Raw genomic sequence first — 22,907 nt, forward strand, 5'->3', positions numbered from 1 at the left:
AGAAAGCAGAACTTACCAAATGCTTTTGGTATCTAAAAAAAAATTGGGGGTAACCATGCATTTTTCAGAGATAACTTAGCTTCAATTTAGGAAAAAATCCCATACATTGCTTTATATTTTGGGGCTTTTTAGAGATATTGTTGCTTAATTTTCTCTAAAAAATGCATGGTTACCCCCAATTTTCTATTTGGATTCCAATAGCCCTTGCTAAGATCTGCTTTTCCTACATAGTCATAAACTGCACAAAAATACTTCGGTATTAGTAGGCACCGTCCTTAAGTAACATGTAAGTCATCCAGAAAAATTAGGGTTATGAGACAAAGGAAAATGAAAATAAACCTTACTTTAACATTTGACCTACATCTGAAAGTAAAAAGTATTTTGTCTGCTCAGACTCTTGTAGTTATTGTGGTGAAGAGTTTATAATTCAGATGATAATATGAAAATGAATATTATCCATTCTTTGTGTTAATCATTAAAACAGTTTGCAAGGGGGCTTTAAAAGTTGTCTACTCTACTTCCAACGTTATTTCTGCACAAGTACTGTAAACATCCATGTCAGTATCTTGAAACTAGACTTGACTGTTACTTTTAATATTGGAACAACACTCTAACTTCAAACTTTTAGGTCCACCTATCTATGATTCTGATATGTACAGTATACTCAAGAGACATTTCACTAATTACCAACAGTCCAAGGCATTTTTGACAAATGGGTGTTTAGATCCATTTTGTTCAAATAGTCTCCAGAAACCCATCGCTCAACGTTATTCTTGACAACATTAAGAGGCAGCAGGTGCATGGCATCAAAGACAGAGTCTCTGAGAACACCAAATCCTAAAGAGGATACAGCCCGTGAAGCACTGATAATCAATTTAGACCACATTCTTTGCTCATACTTTGGAAATAGGTTGGCTTTTCCTCTTCTTCTAATGTCTTCATTGTTGGTAATTCTTCTTTAAGTGATCTCTTACGGTATGGGTGTCTGTACTGTTTTCTGAATTCTGGGTAATAGTTATGCATGCACTCACTAAGCCAAGTAGTAAATCATTGATGCAAAGAGTGATGCACTGAAGTGTTTTTAACTACACATTACAAACTGCAAATTTACAAGCTATAGCTGTACACACAGGTGTGCTAACAAGAGATAAGACAACTCGCTTCACCAAGTTGTCAATCCACCCCCTACCCCCCTGACTTCTCCCCTGAGATGAGTTAACTTGCTGGCTTAAGTGTTAAGAATCATTAAAAGAGGAAAGTGTTAGACTGTAAATTTATAAGGGGAGTTGCTGCCTTGTCTCTCACAGATTATAATTTCCTGCCCCCACTTCCCTCATTTACCTCATTATATGAAATTTTGTGACATTTAATCTTGCATATTTCATGACTTAAAAAAAAATCCCAAACTTAATGTGTCCAAAAAAAAGGTAGCAAAAATTTCATGGAATAAAGTGTATACCTTATTTTCTCAATTGAACAACTGACCCTGAAAATGCTGGCTTCAAATAAATGCCAGTCTACAATGTACCAGAACAACTTTAAAAGACATGTCAGCACCAGGGGTATCTAATAATTATTGAGAAACTGTGGCACTAAAGAGTCTCTAGTACTTAAAGATGTACATGTACATTTGTAGCACATGACAAATGGAGTCTTGAGTGCACTACAGAAAGCAACCATCTAATTCAATGGCCTCTGCCCCTCACTTTCTTACACCCCTTACCATATTATATGACATCTCCGCCATCTTTTCTCGGCTCCAACTCCCTTAGTCTTGCAAACCTCACACTGTGCTGGATGGTCTCCTATCCAAAGTAAGATGATGCACTGGATTGTAATACTGACCGATCCACTTCATATCCTGAAAGCATATTTATAACAGTATTTTATCTATTTTCTTGCTGTTGCCATTCAGAACTAAGGAAAGATAATTGTACATGACACTTTGGTTAAACACAAATGCACAAGTTTACACTGTCTCACAAATATTTACTTTTGCCAAATTCAGTCTACCTTCAATATATCCTGCCTCAATATATCTAACGCATGGTCCGAGGAAAGGGTCAATACTGTTTGGCCATCCATCAGGGAGGTGAATAAAACCCAATCTGTCTCCAAGCGATCAAGCTTTGCCATAGTAGCCACCGACACCCCTATTGCACCTTTTGAAGGAAATGAACCATTTCGTGAGTCAGTTAACAAAATCTCAATTACAAACCCTCTCTGTGTGCTTGATGCATGGAAAAATCACTTCACGGGTACAGGGAACTACAAATGAGTCTATGGATTGGAGCAATAGCTTCAAACATTTGGGGCTGATATATGATTTAGAATAAACCATCTTACCAGCACTATGGGTTTTTTTTTCTTGCAAATGGCTGGAAGCCATCCCAGTGAACTGAGAAGTCAATAAAAGCATAAAAGGGTTTTTGTTTTTAAAGCTCAATCACTACAGAGGGATGAATCCATTACAAAATACACCTTAGTATGCATTATTTAATATTTTCTGGCTTCAGGAAAGAAAGACTGATAAAAAAAAATGCAAATTAGCAGAAGGAAAGGAATAGAGGAAAGATCATATCAAAGGCTCCTGTGAGCCAACTCGTGAATGCAGATGACACATCAGTAATTGAAATTAAGACAGCTACGGACACTTCCTTGAAAGCTAAAAGAAATTATATCTTTGCCCGATTATGTAACAAGAAATAACCATTCTTGTACTAAAAAAATCATTTTGGCCCTTGTGCCCGGCTTTCCGGTGAGCCCACCCATAAAAACCGCCAGCTACGCAGGCTACTTTGCTCAAGCTGATCTCACGAAGGGAAATCTGTTGAACAAAGTGTTGCATTACATTTCATGCCCGGCACAAAGGCGTGAAATTTTTCCTTTGGAGTTCAGTCCACGCAATCTTCAAGTAAAAATAATTTGAAATATGACTAACTCTTGCCAAATAAAAATTATTTCAATGAAAGCTAGTTGTCTGTATTTTGCTTCATTATTCAATGAGCATACCAAAAAGGTTTTGATCCTGTACACATGCATTTTACTAAATTCTGCACGGTATGCATTAAACAGTTGATGAAAATTCATCGACCACGTCCTTTTGCTTTCCCATAAATTACCAGATGTAAACTGCGAAAATGAAACATTTTTTTCCCTCTGAAACCTCTATGAAAACTGAAGAAATCTAAAATTGTTCATTTCACCAGAAATTTGCATAATTTTGTTTAAAACGTCACTGATGCGTGACATGGCACTTTCCGCTTTCACGTAAAAACTGACGGCCAAACTAATGTTTTTCAGCGAACTAATCTACTTGATATAATACTTTTGTATGAGAAGCAAAAATATGATGAAAGATGTCGAGTTTTCACGTATGCAAAAAGTTATGATTAGCAGTGAACTTATCAGTTAAGAGTGCTTCTTTCAGCCAGACATTTTCTGCCGGGAAATATTTTTTGGCGGCAAACTTTCAAAAGTAGCGCAATGCAATATCACGCAATATTTCTGAGTAAAACTATTCAGATAGTTCAACTGCGAAGGGAGGATAGGTTAAAAAATCGGTGAGGCCTACAACAAATAAGGCCACTAGTGCTAATTAAAACATACATTAACGCATGTCACTTAAATGCTGTATAAAAAATCGTTTTGTTTATTCAAAGATCTTGCCGACACTTCAGTAATTGAATTTTTAAATTTAATTATTTTTAAATTCTTAAAAGAAGCTCCACTTTGTGGAAAAAATGACAAAAACGTATAACTTTGCTCAGATTCAACGAAAAATCTCCATTCTTACACTAAAATGATTGTCAAATTATTCTCTACAGATTGAGTAAGAATATCCTGATGCGCCGTGAAAAGAAAATTTTTGCGTGTTTTTCCACTAATTGAATTTTTAAATTTAATTATTTTTAAATTCTTAAAAGAAGCTGCACTTTGTGGAAAAAATGACAAAAACCTATAACTTTGCTCAGATTCAACGAAAAATCTCCATTCTTACACTAAAATGATTGTCAAATTATTCTCTACAGATTGAATGAGAATATCCTGATGCGCCGTGAACAGAAAATTTTTGCGTGTTTTTTCCCACTAATTGAATTTAAAACTCATTCACTGCGCATACCCGAAAGTTAACGACAGAACCAACCAACCAAGTCAAAAAGTCCACCATCACTATAACTCGTTCATTGCGCATGCGCACATTCACAAGTTAAAAAGAAAAAGAGATACGAAATTAACCTAAAAGGACAAGAAGCCACTCTAGACAGTCAAGAAATATTCATTTATAAATCTTACTTTGCATCACATTTTGAGTGACCAAACTTCTTAAGGTGTTCATACAACTGCATGTGACATAAAGACAGTTAAATAATTGTTTTAGCAAACATTACCAAAGTTTCACCAAAAAATTATTTTCGTTTTTACAAGAAAGTAAAATGAAAAAGTAAAAAAAAATCCTGTAACAATCTGGCCTCTTTAAAAACCAATCACACATGTACATGAATGGTTATTGAAAAGTAACTTACCAATACACCTTTTGCTGTTCATTTACGCAAAATATACATTCATTTACGTCAACAGTTGAAACTATACGGCAAATATACGTTCATTAGCACTTCCATGAACTTCATTAACGTGAATGAACTTTCAATAACGCTACTTGCATATGTATTAATATTCAATAGCATCCACGGATGAACAATTGCACATTTGGACAATCATTAACACCAATAGAAAATCAATTGCACAGTATGACAATCAACTGCGAATTAGAGACATACAATAATGCAATTTGCATAGAGACGCACAATCAATTGCACCTTCATACAATCGTTTATTCGAAATGGTCAATCATTAACATCAACTGACAAACATGTGTGTAGTAATGTGTGGTTCCAGAAAATATCCATACCCCCACCACGGAGGGAATTTCAGATAGGACCCCCCCACCCCCCAGGATTTTCCATTTTCGAGGTATTTTTTTAACCCCCCCACCCCTTCGGAAATTCCTTAAAAACAGAATACACCCCCCACACCCTCTGGAAATGTTTTATTTTAAAAGAACGCCTCAAAAGTCAGTTTGATGTGAACTTTTCAGAAATATCAAGAACTGCCCACACGAGGAGAAAATATGCGTTATCGAAGAGCGCGCGCGCCGTACAATTTCACGGGTAGAGTTTGCCAAAAAGCTCTTGATACTGAAATAATTGTTGTGTTTTATATTTACCTGTGGTCATTGACATCAAACTTTACCATTAGCTTCGCTGAAGATTTTAAATCTAAATTATTGGAATAAGTCCGGCAATGCAAAAATGTGTTTTCATTTAATTTGCATATGTCATGTTTATGTTCCTATGCAAATTTTAGGAGATCAAAAAGATTATCGCTTTAGTTCTACTTAATCGATTTTTCTCCTGGTTATCATTCAGTCTAGTTATTTTAATCAATAGTTTTCCTATTGAATCCGAATAGCATGGACAAAATAAGCATTAGCAGGGCAGGAAGACAAATCGAGCTTTCAGATCGTAACTTGAAACCGCAGACGAAATGGAGCCGCAAAACGAAATTAGCATGTTCACGTTCTTATGCAAATTTTGTATGAGATCAATAACGCATTAAACGAATGTCGAATTGGCTCTATTTTGTTCAATTTTGGCATAGAAATTAAGTTAATAGTTTTGGACTTTGAGTTGAAATACTTTGGACAAAATAAGTTTTAACATTGGTCAGTTTTGACAAACTAGTTATAATTGACCTCGGGAATTGACCTTTGCCCGTAACTCCACACAGCATACAAAAACAACAAACAAATATTTCAATGTTTTATGTAAAATTGGGGCTTTCACGTTATAGCCATACAAAATTTTCCCTTTTAAACATTGATACAAATTCAATTGTTGCCAATGAACAATATTTTTCTTCGCAAGAAAGATTCGCAAACAATAGTTTTATAATAACTGAGTCACGCAACGCAGACATAGATTTCTTGTCTCAGTTGGAGTACTTCACTTACGAAGGCTTTTTGGAGAAGGGAAACATGTTTTTAATGTAACAAGGGTTTCTTTAAAACATTTAAACAAAGTAATTTCTTCAAGAAAGATCTACGAAGTTGCAAAGTTGGTAAGTTACAATTTTGAACATTTATGTCTTACATGAACGTGAAGTTGACCCTCTGGAAACTTATCCAACCATTCACCCCTCCTCCCCTCTGGAATTTCCTGGGCCATTGACCCCCCCACCCCTCTGGAATTTCCAATTCCCTCCGTGGGGGGGGTATGGATATTTTCTGGAACCACACAATAACAATCAACTATGGAAAAAGAAATTTCAAAATGGTTCGATAGTAGCGGCAACCGTCAAATAATCTTCTTTAACATCTTCGAAGACTTGAATAATTCTTTGTCGCTGTTCAAGTAAGATTCTGTTTCTTTGTGCCTTGATTTTCTTCATTTCTTTCTGTCTCCAATGCGTCTACTTGTTCATACAGCGTACTCTGTTTGTTACAGTACTGTAGATGTACAGTAAAATGTTTTTCATTTAATATCTGCTTCAGCAAAAGATTGTGCAAAAAAAACACATAAAATCTTAATGATAATGTATATACTCTTGTGTTTTTGTTCAGTATTTTAAAATACAGGTAACTACAATGAATGACCCTAACGAATATTTTTTTCTTCCTATTGTTTATTCGAAAAATACTAACGTTTATCAGTTCATGTTAATGACTGACCATTTCAAATAAACGATTGTATGAAGGTGCAATCGATTGTGCGTCTCTATGCAAATTCCATTATTGTATGTCTTTAATACGCAGTTGATTGTCATACTGTGCAATTGATTTTCCATTGGTGTTAATGATTGTCCAAAGGTGCAATTGTTCATCCGTTGATGCTATTGAATGTTAATACATATGCAAGTAGCGTTATTGAAAGTTCGTTCGCGTTAATGAAGTTCATGGAAGTGTTAATGAACGTATATTTGCCGTATAGTTTCAACTGTTGGCGTAAATGAATGTATATTTTGCCTAAATGAACAGCAAAAGGTGTATAAGCAATATTCCTTGGATCACCATTGGCATACTTAAGGCGATGAACAAATCTGGTACAACAGCAGTTACAATATAATTCTTTACTGCCATCGGGCTGTTCAGAGAAAAAGAAAACAAGATTTGTAAAGCAATCTGGTGCTCGTGTTATGGATACAATAGCTTTAACAGGAATTGATTTATTTGTTGGCTTGAGATCTAAAATGTATAGTTACTTGACAGAGAGCAACAATAGAAAGACAGGAAAAGGTATTAAAAAGTACCTTATCAAAAAAAAAAAACAGTCACAACAATTACACGGACACATTGATGAACAACAAACAAATGCTACATGAGATGAATACAATTAGAAGTGAGAAACATGAGATAGGAAGCTATCATTAAGTTGCTTTGATGACAAAAGTTACATTCTAGATGATAGCATTACCGGTACAAGTTATGCATATGGAAACAAAAACATATGATTTCTTTTTTATGAAAATTTCTTTCTTTCAAAAAATTTCTTTCTTTTTTAAATGACTTTTTTGTGAATGGCAGTTATTATCTTATTCGATGCCAACTTGATATCTAATGAAGAATGACTTATCCACCATGAGTGAAGTATAAATCTATGGCGAATGACAAACGTTAATTCACAAAGGCATGAATAACAGCGCAAAACCATAGGTAGTGTAGGACTTGGAACATAAGAGACCATTTTGGGAAAAATGAGCTTGTAAGAGTGAAGGTTTTCAAAAATGGGCTCATACCACCAAGTCCTATATTACCCAAGTCGATTGAATTTCATTTGTCGTCTAAATCAAATCTCTATTATCGTCGTCTTATAGATGAAGTCAATTCAAATCAAATTCGTCCAATTATTACTTATTTGACACAAAAAACTAGGGCTTTACGTACTAATATAACAATGGCATATTATCAATCAAGAAAAGGTTTCACCTATTTAGCTTTATCAATTAAATGAATTCAATCAAGGATTGCATTCACCATGAAAATTCTGATCAGATATTGGACAGAAACAACAAATATGAAAACAAGTGTAACACTTTATTTAGGAGAAGACAAATTACACTAAAATTAGTGAGTACTCCAGAGCATATAATGCCCAAATAAAAGTGACTGCAGCATTTATATTAATTTAGTGCACCAAAACTTCATCTAAACAGCCACTTTGCAGCCCCGAAAATGCACCAGAATGCACCTCAGCGAATGTAATTTGGGGAAACCCCCTCCTGCACCCTTCCCCTGTGCAGCTTTGCCGCATGCCCACGTACATAAAAAAAATGCTGTGTGGCATCTTTTGCATGGTAATTAAGAGCCAAGTATTCTAACTAAGCAGAGTAATCACTAGAACTGCCCACAAGGAGTAGTCTAACTACTGAAAACATGCAGTAAGAAGGAGAAGCAAACCATGTTGACAATCTGAGAAAGTTCCTCAACAGCATTCATGGGTTACAAATCAGTATGTTACCTGGCCAGAAATTGAGGGTGACTTTGCAGGTTGAGTTAGTAACAAAATCCCTAGTTTTCATTTCAAATTACCTTATAGTAGTATGTTTTATTTCTTTCCTCGGTAGAAGTTAATCTTGGATATAACATTATCTTGAGTGTCTGCTACGCAGGCTGATCAACTACGTGCTCAGTTATCTTAACAGATGTGGCGCTTATACATGTATATATGCCAATATCAAACACCAGCTGGCATATGAGCCAATACAGTACTGTAACTTCTTGCAGATACTTGCGGATAGGATTTTGAACTTCTTGCCGATAAACCCCAGTTTAACTTCTTTTGACCACTTACATATTCTTGTGGCGCAAGGACTTCTTGCGCCACTTCTTGTTACCTTTTATATAAAGCGATTCATTTAGCTTTGTAATTTAACTGAATATGGCTCATATCCAAGCCAAAACATGTCTCATTTTAAACTCCAAAATGTTGTGCTTTTTATCAGAATGGTCATTTCTTGTCTCCTGCTACCGAGAACTTTTCTATGTCAATTTCTTCTAATCAAGTTTTATCAGCTCAAGAGTTATACACACTGTGTGTGCTGATTAGTTGCCTAAAGGAAAGCTAAAATCAGCTCACCACAGTTCCAGGAATGATCCTGTCCATCAAGAGAAAATCATTGTTCAGTTAGGTGGGATACCCCAGAACTGCAGAGATACATGTACACTGTTCACGGCTTGGCCTGTTGAAATAAAACATGAAACTCACCATGTTAGGCCCTGTTTACAAGGAGGGAGGAAGATCCTAGCACTACGAAGATCCTAAAAGGCGAAACAATTTTTCATTACTCGAGCTTCCTCAAAGGAAATGAGCACTGGTTTTTCTTACTGTCAAAATTACCCCCTGACGTCTTCTGCATGTGTGTAAGATGTAAGAGTATGCGTAAAAAGGTCAACGGACCGTAGCGGAGAACATGGTGTGTTTCCAGAGCGTTGGTGAAGAGAAGCTATCTGTCTTCAGTGGAATCTCAGGGATCGTAAGCTTGAATACTGTGATTTCTAATATACTAAATCCATGATAGAACCACACTAAAACATGACATGACATTTTGGAATGGGTCAGTCCATGAACTTTATGAGAGACCTGTGCAAGCAAACTCTTCGGAGTGAATCCTTTATCGAGAAACCTAGATTTAGCTAAGCTGTATATAACGAGTTTTAAACACTTTATAGAGAATCATCTATAGCTGCAGAAACGGATGCTGTTAATCATTAAGAACAATATTTATTGGACTACTGAAATGCAGCAGAGATTTCCCGATCAACACAAGAGTTTTCTCGAAGATGCAAGGGACGCCTTATTTAAGCTTGAGAAAATTGAGAAATTATCAGACTGCCGGACACGGAGTGTTTTGAAAATGCTGTCCGGTAGTGCCTGCAAACACAAATAATTTTAAAGTCTGATGATTCCGGTATTTGCATAGAGTGCTGAGCGGTCAGAGAAATTGACACAACAAATTGACGACTGTATATAATCGACAATTTTTTAGCAATCCAAACAAAGACAGCATTTGATAACTAATCGGTTATTTCGCGTAAATCGACCCGAAAGACTACCGGACACGGAGTGTTTTGAAAATCTGTCAGGCAGTTACCACATGCAAACACACAAATAATTTCCAAGTCTGGTGATTCCGAAATTTGCATAGAGCGCGGAGCGGCGAAAGAAATCGAGACTGTAAAACTTCTTAGCGATGCAAACAAAGATGGAATTGGATAAGTCAATCGACTATTTCGATTCGCGACATGCATATACTGAGACCCGAAATTGAGAAATTATCGGACTGCCAGACGCGGAGTATTTTAAAATTCCTGTCCGGCCGCCGGACATCTAGACACAGCGAAACAAATAAAGGTTTAAAGCTCACAAATACACCAGTAAGCTTAAATAATTCAACCAAACAAGCTTTGAAATTAAAGGAACAACCACACACGAACAAGGCATTTGATTCATTTGACTCAAACTTACAGGGATAATTTCTGTCTGTCCATGAAATGCCTACAACGAAAAGCGAAGAGAGTATGTAGTAAGAAACACGTATAAACACAGTGAACGTCAAAACACTGTGAAAACGTCAGGGAAGAAAAAATTGCTTACCGACTCCGCCAAGCTCCTGATAATGTACACTTTCGCGCCTCCCTAACTAGATGTGCGCGCGCGCATTTACTGTAACCACCGATATTTGGTACACTTTATGACGGGGACACAGAGTGGAAACAGGGTTCCAAATGTGGCAGCACCAGTTTCACTTCCATTCTGGAACGTCTCCTTTATTAAATTAATATTAAACATTACCAAACTCAGCTGCAGATCTCCCAATAGAAAATAACTCACAGAGGCCAATCCAGGATGTTTATGATATTTTGTCCCATCTTACGGCACTGAAAAAGATGACAATACAGTAGAATTACAAAACATTCATTTGTTTTATCTATATTTGCAAGTGAAAGTAAGAAATTCAAGGTGTATTTGAACCGTGGGGAGGGGGGATAGCATTTTACGTTGGGTGTGAGGTTCTCTGAATACTGACCCTGTTTGAGACAAGATTATATACATTAGGTACCCATTCCCAGTAATTGAATCTAAAATTTATACCCATTTTCAGACCTGCTTTTTCAGACCGAAGACCCTACTTTTCGCGGCGCACATACTTACGTAGCTTATAAAGAGGAATACTGCTCATCAATTTCCACATTTCCAGTCTTAAAATTAAAATCGTAGGTCTGTAAAGCCCTGGTCAAACGGCGCATGATAGTCAATGATAGCGCTCGTTTGACCACCAACTACTCGACTATCATTAACTATCATTCACCTTGAGCGTGTTCAGATTCTTCATGATAGTTGATGATAGTTTTTCCCGTTTGACCGCGCGCTGTGTACTCTACCAGCGCTCTCAAGATTAATTTTCAGTTACTTCTTCCAACAACTGAAGGAAACGAAGCAGGTAGCTGCTTTCTTTCGCCGCAAAAATTTCATCCCTGCGAAGTTTTGTTTGCGATATTGACACTCAGCAGATGCCTGACAATAGAGGCTCACGGTTAACTATCGTCAGCTATCACGAGTTTCTTTGAGCCGTTTGACCACCCGCTTGATAGTTGATAATAGTGGATGATAGTTTTGACTATCATCAGCTATCACCGACTATCATGTGCCGTTTGACCAGGGCTTAAGCAACGCCGCAACGATTGTTTAGGTCAAAGCACTTCTCTATACTATTTAGGGTTAATTTAGGGTCACTGATATACAGACGGTACACTTTAAGTTGCTGTTATAGCAGGCATTTGACATTATAGGACTTCTATGGATTTGGCGTTCTGAAAAAAAGACCCTGCCAAGATTTACCGGTTGTTTAAAATATCGACTGCCTTAAAATAAAGTTATTCTTTACCTTTCTTGATGTTTTTCGTCCAATTTTTGCCGTTGAGGTTCTTAAAAATAAAGCCAGAGGTTCTCGCTTCAACAGACCGGCGGCCTTCACGTGTTATTTCTCTCCTTCCTCCGGCATATCATGGAGGGCGTGGAGAGCGGTACAGGAGTGCTTTATCTGTCCTTGGGAACCTAGTAAAGGTTGGCGTCTTATCACATATACCAATATTGCTCGTCCTGAGGGCACTGCTGTACCCAACTGGCGGACATTTCACAGCTGACGGACTAAAATTGTGTTCCTCCTACTACTCTGTTAACCATTCGTGATCCGTTAGGATCTTGGACAACTTTAAAAGATGATTGAAGGCTTGGAACGATTAACGAAGATCAGTCAAATAACAGACATCAGCATAGGAGAAGCGATGGACGAAACAGCAATGGACGGACACAAAAACAATAAGAAGACGGTTTGGAGCTCAATCAACAAAAAGTGATGTAGGCCAAAACTCCTCAGCACTTCATAGCAGGGTTGCAGTGGACTATGACTAAAAGAGCGACAAAAGCTGAGACCAGCCAATCCAGGGGGCGGGGGGGGGGGGGATGACGCATTTTCCCGTGAAAACTGATAAACTCGGTGCAACAGAAGTATAAAACCTTGCTTAGTATTATTATGTAGATTTTTAATTACCAAAGAAAAACAAAACTTATTTATCGAGTGGTAATTTTTAGCAAATTCCACTTAGTATAATGGTAAAGCAGACCATAGCGGGAAGCCGTTGGGAATTTAAACGCGTTAAGCCGGCGACACACGTACGCCGATCGGCGAAAATCGCCAGGTGTACCCGGTGGAGCGATTGCGATTTTCGCCGATCGCCGAGATCGGCGTATAAAATCGCCGATATCTGGCAAGTCAGATATCGGCGATTAAATTCGCCGGCATTCGTCAAGTGTGCCCGTTCCCGCGATTTTGTACGGTCATTATTGCGAATCGCCAGTAAAGTCAACCCATCAAGTTTGGGCGATTTTATCACATGAATTTTTAAAACTGACACATCGCCGCGAACTGTGAAATAATCACCAAGTGTGTATGGCGAAAATCACTTGCGATTTTCGCTAGCGATCAAATTCGCCGCGATCGGCGTATAAAATCACCAGGTGTGTCGCCGGCTTCTATGAGACTTTGTATAGGGAATAAAATATTGTCGATTCCGAACTTTAAATAACACTAAATTTTAACTTTCATTCAATAAAATGAATAAAACTGACTCACCTCTGGTGTATTCTTATACGTTTGGGGGTTACTTCACCGTTTTGAAATCACTGTTATTCCCTTCAAAAGACGGATGGCGTCGCATTCTGTTCTACACAATCTGCTCCCTGACATGGCCATTAGGACGTGTGTTACGCCGACGGCCGCAAAATGTAATAATCGTCGAAAAATGTAACAAGAATCGCCGCAAAATGTAATAACATCGACGCAAAATGTAATAACTTTTAAACGCAAAATGTAAGAACTTTTCTGACGCATAATGTAAAAATGCAAAATGTAATAACTCAAGAATGACGTGAATGGTATTGCCTGGAGTTTCGTTGCTCTCCGTGTTGTCGAGGTGTCTGTAATAACGAGGTGTCCGCAAAGCGGAAGTTGACCGTAAGCGGAAACAAACTCTAGGGCGGAAGATTACGAAGTGGGGTTTCACCCTTATATAACTACACTGAAACCTGTTTATTACCGACACCTAGAGGACAGGAATAAGTGTCCGTATTATAGAGGTGTCCGTTTTAGAGAAGTAGGCTTTATATGGATTTCGGTCTCTCAGAGACCAAGTGAACTGTCCGTATTATAGAGGTTTCCGTAAAGAGAGGTTCCACTGTACCCGAGTCCGATCTACAGAGTTTTTAAACCGAGTCTCTTAATTTCTATTATGCATTTTTTTATCCAAAAGTGATTGTTTTGAATAAGTGTAACATCTAAGAGGTCACATTTTTAAGCGCCCCGATAAATAGATACGTTAAGTAAGAGATAAATACCGAGAACGGAGGTATTAATCCATATATATATATATGGATTAATACCGACGTTCGAGGTATTTATCTGACTTTTTTCATGAAATTATTCCTTTGTTCAAGGGGACAAACGCCGGCTAATTAGTACCGTCACACTTAGGTGAGAAATGGAGAACAATAGAAGCAACCTGATGTGTGCGTTTCTCGCAGTACTCCTAATGTAAATGAGGGATTTATACAGTAAATGAGGGATTTATCTGTATAAATCCCTCGTTTCAGTTAGTTTAATATTCATGAAGTATGCAAGTTAAATAAAGGATGTTGAATAACAAAAGAAAATGTGTGATTCATGAAATAAGAGAACATCAGTCCCCCGATCTGAAACTTTTAAGAGTTGAGAATAAAGCCTGTACACCGCCGTCTTGTTACGAGGGATTTCGCGTTTCACTTTAATACGTTTGGCAAGCGCGTTTCAATAGCTTTGCATTTGGAATAGAATACATAATCAGGTAGTTACAATAGCTTTGAGATTTTGAAAGGAATATTTAATCAACTCAGCATGTGGACACGAGAGGTGAACATTCTCGGTCGCATTAACAACCGTAGTGATTTGTATGTCATCGCTCGCCGGATATTTTACTTATTTTTCTCTTTCGCTGCTTCATATTTAGCTGTTTATCTTATATAATTGTTGCTTATAGTCGTTCGCAAACATTACAGGCCAGCACCAGGTTTACAAACAAAAGCTCTTATTTTAATTTATTCTAGTTGAACATTCGACATGTACACGTGTAATGGTACATTGTACTTTGTTCGATTACACGAGTCCTTAACCTTTGTCCTGTAATCTAACGACTCAGTAATTCTTTTAATGTACCTTCTTTTCCGCAATCAAAGTTCAATATTTTTTGTTACGGATGTAGTCCGGAAAAGTATATTCTTAAGTGACATTTCTGTTTTGTGCTCGTGAGATTAAACCATCCAAGCCACGTAAACAAAAGAAAGTACTTTACCTTTTTATACTCTGTAGCTATGTAAGCACTAGGCGTACAATAGGCCATTTCCGGGTTGCTGTGAATCTCACTATGTAAGCGAGGCTAAGTGCAAAACTTTTCATATGAAAATTAGTTTTGTTTGCATATGAATGAAAACTAATTTTCATAACAAAACTTTGCACTTAGCCTCGCTTTCATAATGAGGTTCAAAGCAACTCGGAAATGGTCTATTGTTAATCGGTGAAGATCGTACTGCTGAATAAACCAATGCTGGAGTGAAGATTGTCTATTATCTGCTGTTCGACGAGTTCCAGTTGGCTAGATCCCTGTACCTAGAGTTGTGACGAGCTCTGTCTTGCAAGCGAGGGAGTGCTCTCAAGCTATGTTTACCCCGATACATTGTCAAGTCGCCGTTGAAGTCCAATTTGTCTCTCCTGTCCGCTCGAGCAGGGAAAACCCGTCATCGCAACCTGTTATTCAATTTATGAATAGGTGAACGTACACTGAATCATGATACTAATTTCGAAATACCATTCACGTCATTCGTGAGTTATTACATTTTGCATTATTACCTTATGCGTTAGAAACGTTCTTACATTTTGCGGCGATTCTTATTACATTTTGCGTCGATGTTATTAAATTTTGCGACGATTGTTACATTTTGCGGCGTAACACGGTTCTAGGGAAGAAACTTCGCCTGAAACGTTCAGATCTACATTTGAAGTGGGATAATTTTTAACGAAATAGTCATTTGCGCATACCCTTGTGTGAGTTAGATATTTCCACTGCTACTAGAGTGGGCCACTTGTTGTAATTTTCTCTACGGTCTTCGTACACATTTCACTGGACCAGTCACGTGTGGTGTTTTATTTTTGTTGTTGTTGTTGTTTTTTTGCTATTCCGAGCCGTAGAAACCTTTCTCTGACGAGTTTACCGTTCAACACTGTTGAGAGGGTGGTCTGCCTGTGCTTTAACCAGTTCGTTGGGTATCTGAATGACTGATGCTCTGAATAAAAGTCTTATAATGGCAAAGGTTTTGACAATTTGAATTTTACCTAAAAGGGGCAAATTTCTCCATTTTCACACATGGATCGATTTCTTGATAAATCTTAAGTTTTGCTGGAAATTTATGTCGTTCCTTTGTTTTTCATCGTAACCTAAGAAGACTCCCAGAATTTTAAACATTTTACAAATACTGTGCCTATTAAAGTCCTCTTCGTGAAGTACGTTTCCGCCAAGCGCCAAGATTTATGTTTTCTCATAATTGACACCGAATTGAACCGCGGATGACAGAATTTAGAAATGAGAAGCCCGCAGTTACTACGTTTTGAAGGACCACTTTAACAAAACAAAACTATCGAATCCTATATTAAAGGATCCAGTCGACAATTGTCGAGCAAATTAAGTAAAATACCCTGAATAGAAAAGACGTACTAAGCAAGATACTGGAATCAAAATATACTTCACTTATATTTTTATACCATTTGTAATAAATTAGAGACTTTTACAATTAGACCCTCATCCAAGATGTATGGGGTGCGCGATTTCAATTCCCTGTAACAAGAAATTACTGAAATCCTCAACAAGACTCAGAAACCTTTGATTATCGTCTTTTCCAAAGTAGGGCAAAATTTCTGCACAGCCCCACACATTAATAATGCATACAGTGTTTGTTGAAAGGAAACAATATGGATAACAATAGACATCAGTTTAGAGTTACTGGAAGCAACAACAGAACGATATTATTTAGGTCCAAGCAATTCTCTTCACTATTTAGGATTAAGCACTGGTATACAGACGGATAGCTTTTAGTTGTTCCTATGGCAGACATTTGACAATATGGGACTTCTATGGATTCGGCGTTCTGCAAAATACCCCTGCCAAGATTAACCGGTAGTTTAAAATATCGACTGCCGTATAAATGTTAAAAAATAAAGTTATTCTTTACCTTTCTTGTTGTCTTGCGTCGTATTTTGGTGTTGTCGTTCTTAAAATAAAGCCAGAGGTTTTCGCTTCCACAGACCGGCGGGCTTCACGTGTTACTTCTTTCCTTCCTCCACTCTATTATGACCTATTATGAAGGGTGTGGAGAGCGGTACAGGAATGCTATATCTGTACTTGCGAACCTAGTAAAGGTTGGCGTCTTATAATATATACCAATATTGCTCGTTCTGAGGGCACTGCTGTACCCAACTGGCGGACATTTCACCGCTGACGGATTTAAATTGTGTTTCTTGTACCACTCTGTTCAACATTCGTGATCCGCAAGGATCTTTCAACTTAAAAGTTGATTAAAGGCTTGGAACGATTAACGAAGATCAGTCAAATAACCGACAATAGGATGGCCAGGATGTAGGAGAAGCGATGAACGAAAAAGCAATGGACGGACACAAAAACAATAGGAAGACGTTTTGGCTCACAAGCAACAAAAAATGAGGTCGGCTTAAATTTGTTAGCACTTTATAGCATGGTCGCAGTGGGCTATCACTGGAAGAATGACAAAAGCTGAGACCGGCCAATCCAGAGGGGAAAATGACGCGTTTGTTAGTGAAAATGATAAACTCAGTGCAACGCACGTGTATAAATTTTTTATTAGTATTATTATGTAGATTTTTAATTGCCAACGAAAAATAAAACTTATTTATCGAGACATAATTTCTAGCAAATTCCTTGTAGTGTAATGGTAAAACAGACGGTAGCGGGAGCCTGAGGCCGTTAAACGCGTTATAAGACTGCCTATTGGGAATAAAATATTGCCGATTCCGAACTTTAAATAGTCATGGGCGCATACCCTCGAGTGAGTTAGATTTTTCGATTGTTTCTCTAGAGTGACTGTTAGAGTGGGCCACCTTTTTAATTTTCTCCACGGTATTCATAGAGACTGATTTCGTTGCGCCAGTCTTAAGTTTGAGGATTTTAGCAAATTGTAATGTTTACTAGCCTAATAGAGGATTCCGGAGTGTATTATCCTCAGAGCTCGCTTTTGGACTCGCTATGTTAAGATTGGAAAGATAGGCGGAGAGGGTATTATGCAAAACAACACAGCAGTATTCTAGTATGGAACGTTTGTTTGACTTACTATTTTCCCCGAGAATCAAATTGTCTTAAATGAAGCAAAATCGGATGAGATTAGAAAATAAAACTCCACGGGAAATAACGAACATGGACCGAAAAGCTCAAAAGCTCAAAAGACTGCTCTGAAGTGAAACAAGTTGCAGTGTCAACACTGCAGGAAAAACAATATCTTGGAAAACAGCAAAGTTTTGTCTACAAAATCACGTGAATATACTCCCCTCTTTGGAGAATACAACTGAGAATAACCAGTCGTTTTATTTGAGGATATACTAAAAAAAAGGCATTAGGAACCATTGGGTGAATTGATTTTCCGGACGTCAGGCATTCAAACCCGGCCGAATACGATGGCACACAGCACCAATCAGTCTCCATATACTTCACTTTAAAAAACTTAACTTTTTTTTTTTAATATTATAGGAAAAATGAGTTGATTAACTTACGGACTCGCAGAAACTTATCATCCTTGAGTTCTCAAGGTGAAAACTTATCTTTTTTATCTTTGACGGACTCTTCTATTTATTATTATTATATTTCTCCTGACACCACGCTGCAGGGTCCCAAAAGCTCGTTTGCCATCAAAGAAGCTTTCAATTGTCGAACAACCGGCTTAGTGTATGGTATCTCTTGCCGCCGTTGCCCTGCTATTTACATCGGCGAAACTGGCCGCACGCTAGGGCAACGCTTCGGTGAACACCTACGCAGCATTGAGAAGAACCTGCCGGGCTTTCCCGTCGCAGAGCATTTTAATACAAATGGCAACTATCCAGGACGCAAAAGTCCGTGGAATTATGCTCTGCGACGGAAACAAGCAACGAAAGCGTCAGGAGATGCGCCTTATTTTCAGACTAGGCACCAGTCAGCCGCGCGGAATGAACTCCGACTTCCGATATCTTTAGGTCGTCACGCGCACATCGCGCGCGCACGTTACAACTTTAAATCTGACTTCATAGCGCAAGCCAGCTTTTTAACGTAAATCTTTTTCCACTGATGAAGGGCTAAGCCCGAAACGCCTGGAATAATTTCTACATATTGGCACTGAACACTCGTCTTCGAGAACTATATTTTACCTTTCCCTTTTTATAGTAAAGTCAGCAGAGCTTAGATCCGCACGCGCACAACTCAGTACACGACATTAGTGCTGTCGCGTAAATTTTATGCAAATGAGCACTATAGAAAACCGCAAGAAACGAACAACGTAAGTCAATAATTTATTAATTTATTTCTTTTCACAACTTTTGTGGACCCCCTATGCTCATACCCAGATTTTTGTTCTCCCTCGAAGAGTGAGAAGATCTGGGTTCGAGCACTCGTCTAGGTCACAGGATTCCACATAGCTGACTTCACAAACAGAGGATGGTAAGGCTGTGGCCCGAGGTATCAATATGGCCGCTGCTAGCGTCCCTGAAGTTAATAGTCCTTCAAAAATGTCCACATGTAAACCAGAGCTGGACTTCTCTCAACCTTGGAAGATGAGCGACTTAGTACTTGTCGTTGAAGGCAGACGTTTTCACGTTCATCGTACTATTTTATCGATGTGCTCTCCCGTATTTGACAGAATGCTTTCATCTGACTTCAAAGAGAAAAATGCCACTGAGATTCCTCTCCCAGGCAAAAAGGCGGAAGAAATAGAAGAAATGCTTCGCGCTATTTACCCTTATGTTGAACATCGTATTTGTGAAGACAACTGCTTCTCTTTACTAGAGCTTTCTTGTGAGTACCAAATGGATAGACTGAAAACTCGTTGCGAAAAGTACTTCTTGTTCAAGAACATGACAAATGACGAAGCCCTCGAGTTTGTGGTTATGGCTCAAAGACACCAGCTGAGCGATGAGCTGATTCACCGCTGCATGTCAAGGTTTGTTTCTCAGGAAACGAGCTGGGAAACGCTCAAGAAAAATGAACTGTACTCCCAGTTAGAGACAAGATATGCCCAGCAACTTGTAGAAGAGAGAGTTAAATATCTAGAGAAACGTTTGGCTTCCTGTAAATCAACCATCGAAATTCTAAAAATGAAGAAGAGTGATAAAGATGACGATGACCATGGTCCGTGTTCCCTTCGAAGACATTTTCTTATGAGGAAAAGATTCAGGGATCTTAATCATGGCGGTCCTTTTGACTAGCACAATGAAATGCGTGTTATATAAGATTACATATTTTGTTGTTAAGTCACTGAGGCGGTGAAGCTCTTCAGAAAAATTTCCGGTTTCTTCATTTTTGAATCTGTATGGTGCTAAAACTGGAGGGGTATCTAAGTATGACAAAAGGTGTCACCCACCATGATATGAAAAAATAAGTTTGCAATAACCATTCTCAAAAACCTCTAATTTGTAAGTTGTAGCATTGCATCTCCTTCAACTTGTTTTCTCATAACTTCCCATCTTCACTGCAGTTATCAATAACACTACCTACCGCCTTCAAAACAGTTGGATAAAGTTGGCTTTTGGTGGACATGAATCAAAGAAAAGCCATTGAATTATTTGGAATTGTAACAGAGCCAAGAAATTTGTCCCAGTAAGAGAAAGTAAAGTTTCATTAAAGGTGATTTCAAGCTAGCCTCCCATGCAGATGTTCTTAGGGATTCGTCACACGTTCCTGCCCCACGAACGTCTGCTGAAACAAACAGCCACTTCCGTTCGTCGGCAAATTGCTTTTGTCTGAACAGACCAATCAGCATTGACTCATTATGACAAGTAAAGCCAATCACATACTGCGAAACAACGGAAATCATCACCCGTGGAGATTTTTTTGCTTCTGGACGAGCATGTAGTTTATACGATTGAAATTTTTCCTTCCACAACACAATGCATTTTCTTCAGTGATTTCACTGAGAGAAGCGGCAAGAATTCCAAGATTTGCCAATTTGTCTACCTGGTCTTTCATAAGATTTACAAGCGGGGAAACCACAACAACAATCAGTGCCCAGCAGCTTCAAGAATTGAATTGTAAACAAACGATAGAGCTTGATAAATAAGCGACTTTCCATAACCAGTTGGAAGGTTTACGAACACATCAGTTTTCTTCTGCGCAAATTGCACTATGACTTCTCTTTGATACGCATTCAACTCCCTTATACCAAACGTTTGGCACACATGACCAAAAACCAAAAACCACATTTAAGTCCACCATCCTGTCTAGGGTAATATTTTTAATATCAAACACGAGTTTACCCAAAGTTGGGAAACGGCTCCTGATTGGTCCACAGTTGATGAACGGAAGTGGCTGTTCGTTTCAACAGACGTTCGTGGGGCAGGAACGCGTGACGAACCCCTAAGAACGTCTGCGTGGGAGGCTAATTCCAAGCCGGTTCTAGCTTAAAGGAAGGTAATATTGACTTAAAAAAATTAAATTTCACTGTACAGGATAGTTTGCTAACCCATGCGCACATCTGATTTTGGAAATTATCAGATGCAGTGCTTTAAAACAGTATCCTCTAGATGATGTCCTTCCTTTAAACTTAACTTTGATAAAGTTTAACCATCTGTCAGCGGATAAAATAATTTGTCAATTTCTTGATTTTGTTGCCCTGAAATATTGTTGGAACTCAACTTAGGTAATTTCAAAGGCTTTTCTCTTATAATTTTATTGATATCCACCAAAATGCAACTTTTCCAACAGTTTTTACGTTTTTGGGGTTGCATGCCATTGGTAACCACCATAAACTACAAAAAATTATGGGAGTTAAAGGTCACTTACAAGTTATGCATTGGATTTATTGTTGGGAACTGGAGGAACTATTAAGAGACTGATTTGTTTTATGGCGACAAAATTTTAACCAAATGTGTTTAATCTGTGCAAACCTCATGAATTATCTTCTTGTCAAAGTGTTCAAAATCTACTTGCAACCTTCAAGATCAATCAAGTAAATTTATTTTCAATTAACAGCAGTTGCTGTTACTTCAAAAAAAGCCTTTCAGTCCAAACATGTTTCAGTCAAGTTTCTTAACATAAATACAGTTTCAAGCAAATTGTTAAAGATCCTTTTAAATGTTTATTATAATTTATGGCCAATTTAGTATTTTAAGTGAGTGACACTGGTACACCATACAATGTCATCACACTGGTAATTTTGTATGGAAGTCCATGGTTCGTTAACTTTCAGGAAGGAATTTATAAATTATGAACGTTAGGAATATTAATAATTTTGTAGAGGAGGCTTGATAAAATCTAATATAGTATAGGTATCACTTAAAAACATGTGCAGTAGTCATTTTCAGTGTTGAGTACCAGACTATAGGAAATTAACACTGTCCTGTGTTAGGGTATTTGGAATTAATGTAGCTTGACATAAGAAACCTTGAAGGAGAATTAGTTTACTGTAAATAAAATCAAAGCAAAAATAAGGGTCTCTTATAGTTCTATTAATGAAAAGTACTGGTATGTTGACAACCCCAATGATGTCGTCAGGAAAACACTCAACCAAATGTTGAGAAAGACCTTTTTGACGATGAGAATAAACAGTTACTTGATGCGTAGCAGATGTATTCAGGACTGAGTTATCCTAACCAAAGAAAGCTGTTTCAGTGCCAATAAGTGGTTTGCATTGCCGCCATGTTGGTGTACAAAATAAAAGAAAATTTGTTCACATAGTTTGCATACATGCAAATGGAAGTTAAATTCCAGAGGAGAAAAATGTTATTGTTCCTGTACACCAACATGGCTGCCATGACATCACATGCAAACCATTATATCTAAGGAAAAGATTCAGTCTTTGAGATAAAAGTGAGTGTAGCAGAAATTAAGACTCCTCACTATTAAGCTGTAGTGTTATTGTCTGTGGAGACTAGAAAGTGATTGGCCAGGAATGAGTCCAATTATTGTTGGTGTATAATAGTCAAATGAAGTGATGGCGTCTCCTATTTGTCTTATAAGTTGTGTCTGTCGTGCTGGTACCTATTGCAAAAATAGCTCA

At 37.9% G+C, this 22,907-nt stretch overlaps 1 protein-coding gene and 1 long non-coding RNA gene across 2 annotated transcripts; one reads left to right on the forward strand and one right to left on the reverse strand.

Moving 5' to 3' along the window:
• Positions 1-281: 281 nt before the first annotated feature.
• LOC146454662 (uncharacterized) lies at positions 282-10,651 on the reverse strand. Its single transcript, XR_014859185.1, has 4 exons — positions 10,524-10,651; positions 9,135-9,237; positions 2,014-2,162; positions 282-1,917 (listed from the first exon to the last, which is right to left on the reverse strand). It is a non-coding gene; the product is annotated as an uncharacterized LOC146454662 (long non-coding RNA).
• Positions 10,652-19,276: 8,625 nt separating this feature from the next.
• Positions 19,277-22,470, forward strand: LOC146454663 (BTB and MATH domain-containing protein 36-like). The gene has a single exon (XM_085095073.1). It carries the CDS (start codon positions 19,381-19,383, stop codon positions 20,116-20,118), a length of 738 nt encoding a protein of 245 aa, XP_084951199.1. The 5' UTR covers positions 19,277-19,380; the 3' UTR covers positions 20,119-22,470.
• The last annotated feature ends 437 nt before the right edge of the window (positions 22,471-22,907 follow it).

This window comes from Pavona decussata, unplaced genomic scaffold, assembly GCF_977016875.1.
Source record: "Pavona decussata unplaced genomic scaffold, jaPavDecu1.1 SCAFFOLD_300, whole genome shotgun sequence".
Classification (NCBI taxonomy): Eukaryota; Metazoa; Cnidaria; class Anthozoa; order Scleractinia; family Agariciidae; genus Pavona; species Pavona decussata.